General features: G+C 28.3%; 2 protein-coding genes across 5 annotated transcripts; both read left to right on the forward strand.

Annotated features, from left to right (window-relative positions):
* On the forward strand, window positions 1-2,300 carry LOC113552453 (tigger transposable element-derived protein 6-like). Its single transcript, XM_026955333.1, has 2 exons — window positions 1-598; window positions 2,236-2,300. Exons 1-2 carry the CDS (start codon window positions 1-3, stop codon window positions 2,298-2,300), a joined length of 663 nt encoding a protein of 220 aa, XP_026811134.1.
* Window positions 2,301-4,255: 1,955 nt separating this feature from the next.
* On the forward strand, window positions 4,256-15,331 carry LOC113552751. 4 transcript variants are annotated; one of them, XM_026955651.1, is made up of 6 exons: window positions 4,256-4,648; window positions 7,064-7,281; window positions 7,347-7,490; window positions 7,548-7,691; window positions 7,776-8,165; window positions 10,861-15,331. In XM_026955651.1, the coding sequence occupies exons 1-6, from the start codon at window positions 4,474-4,476 to the stop codon at window positions 13,957-13,959; spliced, it is 4,170 nt and encodes a 1,389-aa protein (XP_026811452.1). In that variant the 5' UTR covers window positions 4,256-4,473; the 3' UTR covers window positions 13,960-15,331. The 4 variants fall into 4 exon arrangements, with proteins under 4 accessions (XP_026811452.1, XP_026811453.1, XP_026811454.1 ...); XM_026955652.1 differs by having other exon boundaries at window positions 4,365-4,648; window positions 7,067-7,281; XM_026955653.1 differs by lacking the exon at window positions 4,256-4,648 and adding an exon at window positions 6,684-6,870.
* The last annotated feature ends 824 nt before the right edge of the window (window positions 15,332-16,155 follow it).

Here is a 16,155-nt window from a genome sequence, read left to right on the forward strand (position 1 = left end):
ATGACACGTCGTCAGTTTACGTTGGATGAAAAAATCGGTATTATCGGGCGATTAGAAAATGGTGAGAAAAACAATTTAATCGCAAAAGAATTCGTGACTTCTTCGTCAACAATATCAACGATATGGAAAAGTCGGGATTCACTCAAAAATATGTTACAAACCACGCCACTTCAGATAAAACGAATGCGTACTGCACAGCATAAAAAACTCGAAGAAGCTGTGCTTATATGGTTTAAACAACAGCGGATATTAAACTTGCCAATAAGTGGTCCTATTTTGCAAACAAAAACTGATCAATTGGCTGTAAAAATGAAGATCGAGAATTTCAAATGCTCTGCATCGTGGATTCAGCGCTTTCGACAACGGCACAACATTGGTTTTGGCAAGATCTCAAGTGAGTCATCGGCAGTCAAAGATGTGATGACCAGCAATAATCCAGATAATGATAACGATCAGCTTGATGGCGATTTTGGAACTGTACCATCAATATCTGAAACTCGTGCTGCATTAAGAACACTAGAAAAATTTTATTACACAAAATATGAGGGAACTGATGATGAAAGGAAAGCATTAGTTTTATTAAGAAATTCAGTTAACAGTAAATATTCCACGAAGCAAACTTCAATTAAAGATTATTTTAAGAAATTAAATTCGAGTGAATAAAAATGTTTGTATATTTCTGTAGTATTAAATCTAATAATTAATACCTATGTTTGTACAATATTAAGCTTCAATCATAATAATTATTAATTAATAATAATACATGGTTTAGTAAAATAAAATCGATGTTTTTTTTGTTGTTTTATTTCATGTTTCTATAATTGGTAACAAAGATGGCTCGTTCTAACCGTATTTGTATTTAGGTGTATAAGTGTAAAACGAGCTACCGGTTGCAACGAGAAAATGTAGCTGGACCTTGAAACTCGTTATAACCGATTTCTACTGTACACGATTTCCCATAAGTAGCTCATACCGAAACTATAAAAATGTATTCAGATGATAATTTTTTTTGGAAATTTTAAGTTAAAATTTGAACGGAATTACTGATTTAAATGATAAATAAAGATGTTAATTATTTTGTTAAAATTTAAAAATATTATTCGTGAAAACATAAAACTATTACTAAATACTAATATCTATTTTATTATTTTGAATTTTACTATTTTTATAATTTTACTAATTTTTCTAAAATGGTAGTCCGTCTCCCGTTGGTGTTTATAATTACATTTATAAATATATACTTACATAATTCAACTATAATACATAATACACTATTCGAAAAAAGAAGATTTAGCTATATTTAAAAATTAGATTAAGAGATGACCCTACAATGTAGACATGTAGTTGAAATATGTTCATCATTCGGTTATTTATTTATTTTTTTAAATACCTACATTTTTTACAATTATTTGTTATTTTACATGAACAAAAACAACACTGAAAGTATAGATTTCAAGTTTTATTGAAACCTATCTTTATATTAAGTTTATTTCATGAGTTATTAATATATTATTATCAAATGTTGATAGAACTCTATATCATGCTAAAGATAAATCGTAAATCGTTTAAAATTACACACACAAATGTATGTACAACTATTTTAAGTCTTCATTTTTTCAATTATAAATTATAATGAGTGTCCAGTGTGATGTTGGCCATTATGGAACTCATATTCACTACAGTGTACAGATTATAGTCTTACAGAGGCCAAAGGCTAGATCTACTATGATTTAAATTGTTTCAAATAATATATCATAATAGCAATCACACACCGATTACCGCGACACACCTGTCAAAATATATATATTACGTAGGTATATATTTATATTTATAGTTTTAATATATTAGCGCTCCCTAAACCCAATAAAATGCAACTAAACATACAAAGTTTCAGCAGGGGCGTCATTTCGGGTATTTTTTGGGTGTGCGAACGCGAAGTATCAAGCAGGCCATATAAAATAGATATACTACGTATATTATGTACATTATTGTGCTTCCAATTATTTCCAAACATCATGGACCAAATCAATGCATTAACATAAATATTAAAAATCAATTTAAAAACTAAAATACAATAAACATTTATAGCACAATATTTGTGTATAACCATTGTAATTCAAAGTTGTAATCATGATTGACAGTATACCAATATTGATAAATGTCAATATAAAAATCAAGTTATTTAAAATACAATTCAATTTAAATCATATTAATAATCGTACATTATTTCATCAGGGTGCAGGCCAATTAGAACTATTTCAAAAGTAAGGGGTGCGTGGGAGCGATGCCCCCCTTACTAAGATTATAGAATAATCTATTCTATAATCATTGTTAATACTAATAATTGTACTGTACAATTTGTACACAACAATAAGTCACATGTCGGGTACCAAATGTTACATAAGTAAATACTAAATACCTACGTTACTTACATAATTTCTGTTGGATATAAAAACCGTATGGGTTCATTGCAAAGACCTAAAATGTCGAACTGAACGAAGTAAGAAGTTTCAAGTTCTTACTATAATAGACTTAAATAATGTTTCTCACGGATGTACGATCTAGTTTAAAAATAAAATGTCGCTATATCATCCAGTCTTGATGTTGGAGAATATAAAAATATAATCAAGTATAGGTAGATACAAATAAATTTCCTATAGAGCTTGGATAAAAAAAATAATTAAACGATTAAGGCAATGTATTATATACATAATAACCTTTATTCTTAATATCATCACTAATTTATTGTCTATAATTAATACTACTTAGTACCTTGATACACTTGACCTAAAAAGGTACTCAAGTACCCCTTTCACAATTGGGGTGGGTAGGTTGTAGCCGTTGGGTTTCGGACCCAGTATCAACTTACAAGACTTATTTTTTTTAATAAATTGGTATTTAAAGTTCAGTGCTCTGTTATTAAAAATTACAATGTCCATGTGGCATTTGGCATGTCGTGTAAGTGTAACTTTGTTATGTATTACGTACAGAGCCGTGTTTAATGGGTGAAAAAGGGGGGAATTGCCCCGGGGTGGCAAACTTTTGAATTGTAATTTTCTTAAGGGCGGCAACATTGCTTAACGCGACACCGATTACGTAATATTTATATTTTATATTAAATAGTATATAGTATATTTTGTATATACTACTATAATAGTATACAGGAACTTTTTTTATGAAATGACTGGGTAATTTTTTTAATTATCTACCCGAAATACTAGTAGGTTACTAATTCTTTTAAGTGAATACATATTAAATTTTTCGAAATAGCCGCCACTATGCTTGACGACTAACGGAATTACGGAACAAACAACTACAAACTGACGAAAGCGGAATGACTAACAGATGTGAACCCCTTGCCGGAAAACCATTAGATAGTTAGGTTTTCAAGTAATAGTAATAACACGTTGATGTTCATAAAATATTATTGGAATATTCTTAAAGAAAACATCTAATATAGTAATAGGTATTATTCACGATTGTTTTATACATTATGCTGAACCGTGGGCATAACTATAGGATTTAATAGTTACAAGGAATAGAGTCCTAGAAAACCAAAGTTAAAAATAATTTGAAGGCTAATTGAGGCTAAAAAGTAAAACCTTATATGGGGGTCTAAGCCCCCTCTAGACCCCCCTCCTAATTACGCCGATGTACTGAACGCGCTTTAAATGTGCTTACATTTATATAGTACCTATCCAAAATATTCAAAATGGTCGACTTTAGAGTAGGTTTAAAAATGATCTATGAATATTATATTTTCTATTATTATTTAATATTTTTTTAAGAATATTAATTTCGTATTTCGTATTATTTTATAATAATCAATGGATAAAATATCCATATTGTTTACTGTTTATTCACAATAAAAGAATATTCTTATTAAGTCACACTATTCTTCGAATATTCATTGACTAGCTAAATGTTCATAAAATATTATAATATTTCATCTTTTATTAAATTTTTTAAGAATATTCATTTTATATTCAAGACATTTAGACATGTTATAATATTATCCAATATCCATAAGACCATAATTGTTAATAGTTTAATACATACATTTGTGTTTACTAATTACTACCTCTGTACCTGTGTGACGTACCTAATTTTGGATAAACTAAATTATTATGAATAGCAGTTTGAGAATTCTGTTTGAAAATATTTTTTTTCAAGGTTGGCCACTCTACTGAGGTTTATCAAATAAAACAAAGTAAATGATAACGTTCTGCTTCTAGTATAATAGTAAATAATAAATAAAATAAAATCGATAAATTTCGTTTTTATTTGAATGATAATTTTATTCCTTGTTATTTTTTTACAAACTTAACATTTATTTATTGTTTATTGTCATTTCTTTTTGAATGACTAATTTGTAATTCATTTGAAGTCAAAACTTTTTAATCAATTATTGCATTATTTTTTTATTAAGTATATTATTTTAATTGTATTATACTAATGTGTAATAATTAATAAATGGAAAACGCTAAGGGTCCAACATCAACACATACAAAACCTCCAGAGAACCGAAATGATAATAAGGAAAACAAATTGCATTCATTGAAAGAAGTTCCAAAAAGAGGATTTGTTCAGATTAAAGAATCTTTTAGAACATTGAAAAATGTTAATAGACAGCCAGTTATTGTTAAAGGTATAAACATTTTAATATAATATTCTTAGGTATACTGCCCATTTACTAATGCTTTGTATGTAATGATAAATCTATTTTTTAAACTATTTTAAAATAATATTTTTAATTGTTTAAAACATTTTTTATCTCCATTAATAGTAAAAGATTACTATGCGTCCTATATTTGTACAGTACATACAATATAAAGAAAATAATGTTATGTATATTTAATTTAAATTTATTTTAGCTTATCAATAATAATAGGCAAATACATATTCTATGTTTTGTTTCTATATAAATTTACTTATTAAAGTACTTACTATTTTATTAACCTTCACCTTTTGTCTGGCTCGGACCAGACATCTTCGCTTTATACTACTACCAATTTATAAAATATTATATTTTTATTAATTTATTACTTGATATTTGACACTTAAAAACCAACTCTATCATTGTAGTTATAGATAATATTATATTTATGGTTTTTGATAATATTTAAACAAATACAAATAAATTAATTACTTTTTTTTTATTATATTTAAATTTTTTATTTTACTATATAATCTTTATAATTTTATATTATATTTGTATTTATACCTGGTATTCAGATTTAGAAAAAATCATTTACACTTAATTGCTTAAAGTTAAAATTATTCCAGGTTGGAATAAAATAATTATAGTGATATTTTTTTTTATTTTGAAACAAACAAGTTTAACATAAGGTAACACAATAAAATAATATTATTAAATAACTACCATAATAACATAATATTACATATCATTGTATTTAGTTGTAAAATTTAAAAAAAGTTATTGTATTTTACATTACTATTCTATTAAACAACCAAAGAAATAAATAATTTAATAAATTAAAATTTTTTTTAAGGTCTATTGTTTTTTTAAAATTTTATTAGTGTTATTAATAGGTATGAAAATATTCTGAATAAAGGAATAGGGGAAAATGTAATATGCTTTTAAAACTAAATTATTTAGTAAATAGTAGGTAATTTATTATACTGATTTATTGATATTAATTGGATCAAGTTCAAAAATACAACTGTCTAATCATGCCATATAATGCAAGGTTTAAATTTTACAATGATTTATGTAGGTATAATATATGTAAAATAAAATTTATATACTTACTTACTTATTTCTGTTATATAAATATAAAACAACTTTTACCTTTATTTAATTGATTTTATTATCAGAATAAAATAAAAAATATATTAATTTTGTTTTTATTTATCTAGACATTGAATAAATAAAAAATAAATAAATAATAAATAGGTAGTATCAAAATGCATGTATTTCAAATTCCTATCTAACTATTCAAAACGTTATTATTTACGATTAATTTTCTTCAATATTTTAGTTTTGTCGTAAATAATTAATAATAAAATTTGTACTAAAAAGTTAAAATATCGATAAGGGGTGCTGATGGTAGGCTACGAAAGGAATGGAAAAGCCAAAAGGCGTTTGAGGTGTGTTGTGTTATGTATATAATATCTACAATATTAAATCCATTCGTCATCTATTAAAAACAGAATACGAATGATTCACGCGTTGAATTTTAACAATTTATATTGACGAAGCGTTATATGTACGTTTTCGTATTATTTATGTATATACTTCACTATTTATAGGTTATCGGCTGTGTACGAAGTAAATAAATTAATAAATTGTGCTCGACTGAATAACAATAATACGATTGAAATCGAACCTGGGTGATATCGTGTGTGCTCGTGTTTCGCACATTATCAATTTCGGCGATTTCACCTGTAAAGGGACGCGCGCGAAAAAATATTTTTTTTTTTTACAAAATTCTTTGTCGTGTGTGACAGTCGTCGACGTAGGGGTTAAACATGACAATTTTTTAATGATACACGTTGATTTCTGTCGTTTGAGCATGATTTAGAAAAGTATACCCTTACCGGGCTTGCGTGTAGCGAAACTTTTTCGCCATGTTGCCGTACAGACTGAGTAATATTGATTAATTTCGCCACTGGGTGGTTGGCTCGTCAACCCCCTCCCCCACTAGCAGCCGTACGTGAGTTTGCCCGCAGCCGGAAACGCTTCTGTGAGCGTTTTCGATAGGAAAAAATTCGCGGACCTCTGTCCGACAATGTACGAAATGTGTACCGCACTACGTTCAACAAACAGAGACATCGCACGACACTCGTAATTTTTATTCGGAAAAATGCAAACCCTGACTCTTAGGCGGAAAACTAGTCCGTTTAAATGTAAGTTTCCCATCATTGTTTTCGTCGTGTTAGTAATCATGTCGTTTAATTTCACTCGATTTTTATCGTACAAACAGAGTTAATGGATATTATACATTTCGTTAATACTTAAGAACTCAGTTTCAAATCTCGTTCAACAAATATTGTTATTATCTTTTAATAATAAGATAATAATAATAATTATTTTTTATAGCAGATAAAGGTGGTGCTATACGATTTATGGGTGATGGAGTTAGTTTCAAAGCCAAGCTTATTGGCATATTGGAAGTCAGTGAGGCTCGAGGGGATAGAATGTGCCAAGAAGCGTTGTTTGACTTGAAGATGGCGATAAGGGCCGCCGGAGAGCACAAGCAACGCATTACCATAAATGTAGCAATTGATGGACTTAAATTGAGGGATGAAAAGACTGGGGTATGAGAAAATTATGCAATTACTTAGAATACTTAGAATGTGTTTAAATATTTATAAAATTACAGGATTGTTTATATCATCATCCTATACATAAGATATCATTCATAGCACAAGACATGGTAGACTCAAGAGCATTTGGATACATATTCGGTTCTCCTGATACCGGCCATAGATTTTTTGGTATAAAAACAGATAAAGCAGCAAGTCAGGTAATGTCAAAACATGTTTTGTTTAATTTATTTATTTTAAGCATGTTTTATTTTCAGGTTGTAATTACTATGAGAGATCTTTTTCAAACAGTTTTTGAGTTAAAAAAACAAGAAATAGAAATGACTAGGCAACAACAAATTATGAAAGGCAGTGGACTTTATCTAGAAGCTCTTGCAAGTACAGCTTCAAAAGTTGATCATGTTAGTCCTTATGTATTTATTTAACCTGCTATTAGTCATAGATATTTATTGATATTTTTATTCATTAATCATTTATTGTTATAGGCTAGCTGTAATGATGATGGCTCTAAAAGATTCAATCGCGATTTGTCAAGTATGGACAAATCTGAGTTTAAAAACACAACCCCAAATGCCAATGATCTTTTGAATTTGGAACTTGAACTGAATAATTTACAACAAGGGTTGTCACAAATGGAAAGTATTACCCCACCATCAGCTGACCCTTTTGGAGATTCCTTTACTGTTATTCCAACTGTTGCATTAACAAAATTACCACCGCCACCAAGTTCTGGAGATCGAAGAACACGTAATAGTTCAGCTCCTTCAAATTCAGGACAGCCTGAAAAGCATTGGTTTGACAAAGAAACTGAAAGTATTTTCAGTATGACAAATCCTAGTGAAGTTCGTCAATCCCTCCAAGCATCTGATTTTAAGGTAAGTTATTATTTTATATTTCTAAACAATTGATTCATTTAAAAAATGTATAGGTACTTTCCTTTGTTATATCAAATGTTGGTATTCGTTTAGTATACGACCTACCGAGCGAAAATCGAGTTTAGTATGTGACCTACCTGTATTACCAGGTTTAGTATGTAATCTACCAAAACGATTATTTATACTATTATTATAGGTACAGACAATTGATGACGGACAACCAATGCTTGCTTATCTGTATAATTTTATTATATTAATACTATATAATATAACTATTCAAGTGGTTTTTACCAATAGATTTTTCATTTTATCAACAATATTGTCAGTACATGTTCAGGCGTTAATCTTTAATTGTGTTTAAAATTTTAAAATATTAGCAGTCGAATTGTAGGCAATTATTTTTTCTGAAAAAACCGTGTTAGAATTTTTACAAAAAAATAAACTATTACCAAATTAATTTATGCTATAAATGTCTCGGTGAAACAAAGATTTACATTAGAAAAAAACGATTAGCTACGGGTGAAATTCGAGAAATCAGCACTATACGATGTATTAAAAAAGGATGTCAGACATATAAATCAATACTATCAACAAATGGATTTTTTACATATACTGATCTTAATGCATGATGCAATTCAAATCTCAGTTTGGGTCAAATACTAGAACTTATTTATTATTGGTCACAAGATTTACCCATTAAAACGGTTTCTGATTTAATGGGTCGTTCAAATGCAATCATTGTTGACTGGTTTAATTTGTGTAGAGGCGAGTGTTGTTCATTATTTGAAAAACGTCAAAAAATGGGAAGACAAAATATAGAGGTACAAATTGATGAATCATTATTGAGAGGGAAAAGAAAGTAAAACCGAGGAAGACTGCTGCTGGGAGATTGGTGTCATGATCAAGTACAAGATAACTCAGCAGACTCCAATTCTGACAGTGATCAAGAAAATCAAATAAATCTAGTTAATTCGCCTACATCAAGCAGAAATTATGGTCGCAGACTAGAAGGACCTTGGGTTTTTAGATTATGTAGCAAAATTGGAGATAATTTGGAACAAAGGTTTTTTGTTGTAGAAAAACATGACAGAGAAACTTTAATTCTGATTATTGAAAAAGAAATATTACCGGGTTCTATTATTATATTAGACGAATGGAGAGCATATTCTTGTTTAAAGAATGATGAGGAGGACTATGATCATAAAACAGTAAACCATTCAAAAAATTTTGTTGATCCAACTACTGGAGTTCACACACAAGCAATGGAATGTTCATAGGGAATATTATAAACTAAAATCCTACAAAAAATACATGAAACATCAGCAAAAATGTTGTCACATCATTTAATTGAGGCATGGTACATCTATTAACAGGCAAGATACAATTTTATTAAAATTTTTAAGTGATGTACAAAAAGTGTATCGCTAAACATAATTTAATATTTATAATAAAATAGTTTTATGACATTTTTTTACACTGATATTGAATGTAATCCGTGATCTGTAATAATAAAATAACTTAATTTTATGATTTTTAAATATGATTGTTTTTCAATTATTTATTATTTAATTATCGGTCCGGTAGGTCATGCATACTAAACGAATACCCAAATGTTTTAGTTTACACATGTATTTTCTCTATTTTATACAGTTTCTTAGTAAAACTTTTGTAAACAACTGAGATACTTGTATGTTTTGTTGCCCACTATACTATATAAAGTGTATCATTCTGCCATCAGGCAACCTTGAGTTGTACTTATATATTTTTATATGCCAGTACAAAACTTTTAAATAAAATTAGTTATCATCTATAACAATGATATATTGATATTATATATATAATTTTATATTCAAATATTGATATGTCAGTATTTCCAAGTTTTATTTATTTATTTTATATAATCAATTAATTAATAAATTTAAACATACTTATTGTTTAGATAATTATTATATTTGTTTTGTCTTTGACAGAAAAATGTTTTCTTTTATTCATTTTAATGAAACATGTTATACTTTAACCACACTACGGGACCGACAATACTAGAATATTATTACAAACATACATATTTCTATAATGTAGCTAGTTCATACAGTAGAAAAAAAAAATATTTACCAGATAAATAATTTGACCACTCTGTATTTAAGCTTTTATTTGTTTATTTTTAAACCAATAAAATAATGTACATAATATATGTATATTATAATTTTTTTTTAGATATTATTTTCATAGTTTTATGATTTTTATTTTAATAAAATTATATAATTTTAGTTCATAAAGTAGTGAAATTAAATATTAATGGATAATCAACATAAATTATAAAACCACACGACTATGTTTGTATACAGGCATAGTTTTATATTTATGTAGTTAATATTTAGTTTAGTTCATATTAAAATTTTAGAAAAGTTAATAAGTTACTAGGTTGAGTATTATATTTTTCTTAGATTATTTATGATATTATATATATATATTTCTTTTTATTAATTTAAAATGATTTTGTTATTATTGCAATCTGTATAATACTAAAATGTTGATTAGGTATATTTTGTATTATCTATTTATTAATAGGGAAAATACAGTAAACTGATATTTATTAATGAAAAAAAAACAAGTGTAGAAAATGATTGTAATGTATTATTATTTATCTTAAATTAATTCTAATTATGAAAATTTCAATATTTTATTTTATTTTTAGGTCATTGAATCAACTAACCGTACAAGTCCAACAATTAAGTGCGATGCTTTTGATGTTTTTACTGAACTAGATCCATTAGGAACTGGTCGTAGTAAACCTTACGTAGACAAGAAAGACTTCTTTCAAGAGCTCAAAAATCCTCCAAAGAAAATATTAAACCAACTTGCTGCGTACGAAAATGAAAAAATTTCAGAGCAACAATCTCAAAGTTTACCAACTAAAACTGTAAGTGATTCATTTTCTTCTGATCTGTCGTTTAAAGATACCAGTGGACGTATTGAAGATCCTTTTAAAAATGATAATTTTAATAAATCTCATTCGAATTCTGTTGAAATGGAGTTTGCTGATTTTTCTTCGTTTGAATCTTTGAAACCAGTTTCGCCACAATTGCAACACAAATCTCCATTATTAAAAAGTGATAGTTCATCATCACAAAATTCTGCTCAAGGATTATTGAAGGTATCCCTTCCATCAGAAACACAAAAGCCATATAATATATCTACATCACCTAAGTATAATTTAATGTCTAAAAATAGAACAAAAATAAAAATGAGAAAATCTCCAAGTCCAGATTATTATAGAAATGACGACCCAACTTCACCTGATGATGATTATGCTATTATGAAATTAATGACATTGCCTCAACGAATAGACATTGCTCCTGAACCTCCACCAAGACCTTCATCTTCATTAGAGCCTCCGCCTTTGCCACCTAAAAAACAACAAATACCTTCTAAAACCGTGAAACCAATACGTACACGTAATTGTCATTATGACTATATAGAAAATTATGTTAGTTCCTACAATTTACCAACTACACAACTAGAAAATGAAGCCCCGCCATTACCATTACCATCTAGAAAACCAAAAAATGACATTAAGAAAAAGAAAGAAGAAGTTGATTCTGAATATTATTTAGTACCTGTTTCTGTAAGAAAAACTAGCAGTGAATTAAAGTCAAATATATCTACTTCACTTGATATTACATTAAGTCAATTAACAAAAACAGGGTTTAGTGATTTAGCAGATACATTAAGAATATCTCCCACTTCTTTATCCAAGATGACTTTAAAAGAGTTGACTTTACGTTTGTCCAAGTTAACTGTCAATAGCAATGAAGAAACACAAACTATTCCTAAAAAGACTGAAGAAGATAAGAAAGAACCAGAAAAATCTTTGTATGATAAATATGCAGTATTTAGAGAATTATTGGATGAGGAAAAAACAAATGAGACTGTAGTTACAGAAAATGATAAATATGCAGCCCTCAGAGATATTCCAATAAAAGAACCTATGCACGAAGAAGAATCGTCAGAAAACTTTCCAATTGAAGAAATTGTAAAATCAAATCAAAACAATAATATTTCAGAACAAAGTGAGGTTGAATTAAATAATGAACAAGTATTTGAACCAGGAGATGAAAAAATTATTGATGAAGTTGTTGAAACTAAAGAAAATGTAGAAGTTGATGAAGATGATGAAGATGATGATGTACAAGGAGATGAAGATGATGAAGAAGAAGATGAAGATGATTACGAAGAAGAAAACTGTGCTGTTAAAAATGAGGATTTAAAAGGAGCAGTTGAATGTGAAGTTTCAAAAGAAGAAGTTACTACTGCAATAATAAACCCTGAACCAATTGAAAATAACACATGTCAAAAATTGTTTGATAACGCTCAATGTTGGGCAACTTTTGATGCTGAACCAGAAGCAATCAAAAATCCAAATTCTCCTTGGGCTGCAGATGATCGAGAAGCACCAACTACTAAACCTAAAGTTAATTTGAAAAAAGTACCTTCTAATCGTAGTAAATGTTCTTCTAGCTGGGATGATTGTGAAGAATCTGAAGATAATTGGGATACTGCAAAAAGAAGTTTAGAAAGTTCAATTGAAGATTTCCCTCGAACTGTAAATGGTTGGAGTGATGGAGAATCTATGTATGAGGATGAACCTTATTATGAAAGAAAACCTAATCGTAGAAGTAATCGTAAAATATCACCTCGGCGTCGTGAACCATCTCCATGGGATGAAGGGACTAGATATAATGATGAATGGGAGTCACCATATATGATTCCACACTGGAGAGTTCCACACATGGACGACGAACGGAGAAGGTCATCAAAAGATGATAAAAGGCGTGTCTATGCTCGACCTGACATTGAAAGAAGAGTTCAAAAACTACCATCTACTCCGAACTGGGAAGATGAAAAATACCAAAGGTTAATGTACGAAAGGCGAAGAAGATATCTTGAAGAACAATACAATTGGGATCGATTTGGACCTCCAATTCCAAAGGGTTTCAAAAATTATTCTAGGCCTCCTATTGATAATAGCGATGATGATGATGTAAAAATGCGTTATAGATTACCAAAAAAAAATCGTTATGTGTCGTCAACAACACCTAGAAAGCCCAGGAGATCCTATCATCGTCGAAGTGATGGCAGTGACGAAGACCACAACATTCCACCTAGAAAGCCATATAGTCAAGAAGAATTGGATTTAAGTGAATCTGAATTAGAACAAAATTGGTCCAGAAGATCAAAAAATAAATGGTCTTTGAAACGTAATCAAACCTCTCCTTTTGATGATAATTTTACACCTGGTAGTCCTGATTCTTCCTTATTTACAAAAACTATGAGCACTTGTTCTGATTTAGGATATCTTACTAAGCCATCTCCGTCCACTAGTTCTAAGACAAATAGGAATGTAAGAAAACCAAAACGTTCAGATAGTGGTCATAGGTCTATTGATTCAAACTCTAAAACCGAAGGAACAAAGCGTTCTCCATTTGAAGATGATTTTACACCAGAAAATGCTGCCAAAGGTAGTATGTCTAGTGAATTTAGTTTTAAAGACGATGACGTATTTGTTGCTAAAGATATAAAAATTTCACAAGAAGAAGTATCAAATTCGCCTAAAGAGATGAAAAAATCAGAGTCTATAAACATATTTTCCAGAAATACAGATCCATTTGAAGATGATGATTTTTTTAATCAGGAAGTGTCTAGCAAACCAAATCTGGCATCTCTGGAAGAGGCTATTTCTGATCGTGAAGAAGACGAATGGAACAAACGGCCTGATCGAACAAAAAATGAATGAGGCTATCATTATGTGGTCCGGCCTAAAATAAAGGGGGCCACTAGTAAGTTCAGAAAAGTTTTTAAAAAAGTTAATAAATTTATGAACAAATTATTTTGATTAACTTTTTTTTAACCCAATACTGACACTGACAAACCAACTACTTTTTATTTTAAATTTTTAGTTACTACCTGCTGTAATAGATTTAATTTGTATTAAATAGGTAAAAGAGTTTTAAGTTTTCATTTTTGAATAAACATGTTTTTTTTTTTTTATTCACACATTATAATATTATAGAATCAGTTTTAATTGTTGTCACCAGAATTTTTTATTTATTTATTCACAGAAACTGCTTTATTTGTTTCACCGTCGTTGTTGGAATTGTAATCTCAATAAGTTTTTATACAGCAATATTGTTTTCAGATGTGTGTGCAATACTAATATTACTAATAATATTAACCATTATTATTTTATCATTATTATTATCGTACATTAATGGCAATATACTATTGACATAGATTAATATTGTACATACATAAAATACTGTATTATGATATGTTTTTAATTGTTCTTCTGTATTATTTAGTTTTTGAGTTATCCTTATAATATTTCTGTTGAACTTTTTATGTATAATTTTGTTATAAGTATCTTTGTTATACGTTAAAGGTTAATTCATCTGTTAGCTATTTCCCTCCGTTCATCGAAAAAAATGTGTACTTAATCTATGTTCTTAGTATAGTAATATGTATCGATGTTCCTTTAAAATAGTATTGTATTTTGTGAATTTTTTTTTATCGCCATTTATAATCTTAGAAAAATGTTCACCAAGATTGTTTTTAAAAAAAATCTCTATTATAATAATTGTATAAAAAGAAATGTTAACAATAATATTATTATACATGGCTAATGTTAGCGGATTAATCTAACAAATGCATGGAAGATATTTTATTATTGTAGTGCCATATATAATTTTTGATAATGACAAAAAACTGATGACAGTTTTTTTCATTTTACAACAATTGGTTTTTAAATCCACTTACATTTTACACCCATAAAATTATTAAAAATGTATTGTACAACTAATGTTAAATTTGGAATACTGTAATATGTCTATATTCCAAAATATTGACTATTCAAACATAATCTACATAATACAAATCTGTTTTGTGTAGATCTACATAGTTTTTTTTTTCTACTTAATTGTTAACCAGTTATACCTTACCTATTTGATGTTTTAGTTTGTAAAATTAGTTGATTACATCACATTATTATGTTGAACAATGTGTATAAATGTTTAGATACATTATGTTTTTGTCCAAAAATAATAATTTTCAATGTAAAATTATTGATGTTTACACGAAAATAAACGTTAATAGGCATAGGGTGCGCCATTTTACCACCATATATTTGTTAAATTTTGTATTTGTTTTTTTGTTTTAATTGTGTTTTCTTTTAATTCATATGGAATTTAAAGATTTTCAAGAGTGAAAAAAGTAGGAAAATATAATGGTTATAACCAGTTACAAGGTATGACATGAATTATTGGTAGAAAAGAATCCTTTTAATAATTGCCTTTTTTTTATTAGCAAACTGTGCAAAATATAAAAATTAATGCACTTTTCGGAATACCTGATACACAGATAATAATATATTATAAATGTTGGAAATAAAAGTGAAGTTTTAACAGTTGTGCATACTAGTAAACTAAATAAAATACGGAAAACGCTTTTAATGTTTGAGTACCTGTTATTAATAATGATTAATGAATAATTAGATATTATAATTAAATCCAAGTTGTTAATCATAGAACACAGAACTTAATAATATTATGTATGGCCTGTATTCTGTTTAAATAAAGGAAATAAAACGTTATGTGCTCTTTGTTTGGGGCAAGAATGCAAGATTAAGAATTTAATCGATACATGGACACAACATGGTAGGCAATAGGTATGTTATTTACATGATACTATGATAGGTATCTGTTCTAAAATATATATTATACAATTTAAAAAAATCTTATAAGGCTCCCTTTGATCTCCCCCCCCCCTTAAAAGCGTCCTGATAATTATACATTCAGAACTGATCACTGATGTATCACTCAAAATATGAAATTGTACATTTTTTTTAAATGATCGCAATACTGTAATTACAAGGTGTCGTAGATAGGCAACTTAACATATTGTTTTCACCTCAACACAATATTGAGTGGTCCTGACA

The sequence above is a fragment of the Rhopalosiphum maidis genome, chromosome 2 (assembly GCF_003676215.2).
Source record: "Rhopalosiphum maidis isolate BTI-1 chromosome 2, ASM367621v3, whole genome shotgun sequence".
Lineage (NCBI taxonomy): Eukaryota > Metazoa > Arthropoda > Insecta > Hemiptera > Aphididae > Rhopalosiphum > Rhopalosiphum maidis.

Coding starts and splice junctions, on each gene's coding strand:
- LOC113552453 (XM_026955333.1), top strand. CDS start 1: ATGACACGTCGTCAGTTTACGTTGGATGAAAAAATCGGTATTATCGGG. Junction 599..2,235: donor ATTAAGAAATTCAGTTAACA/GTAAATATTCCA, acceptor TTATTTCATCAG/GGTGCAGGCCAATTAGAACT.
- LOC113552751 (XM_026955651.1), top strand. CDS start 4,474: ATGGAAAACGCTAAGGGTCCAACATCAACACATACAAAACCTCCAGAG. Junction 7,692..7,775: donor CAGCTTCAAAAGTTGATCAT/GTTAGTCCTTAT, acceptor TTATTGTTATAG/GCTAGCTGTAATGATGATGG. Junction 8,166..10,860: donor TCCAAGCATCTGATTTTAAG/GTAAGTTATTAT, acceptor TTTTATTTTTAG/GTCATTGAATCAACTAACCG.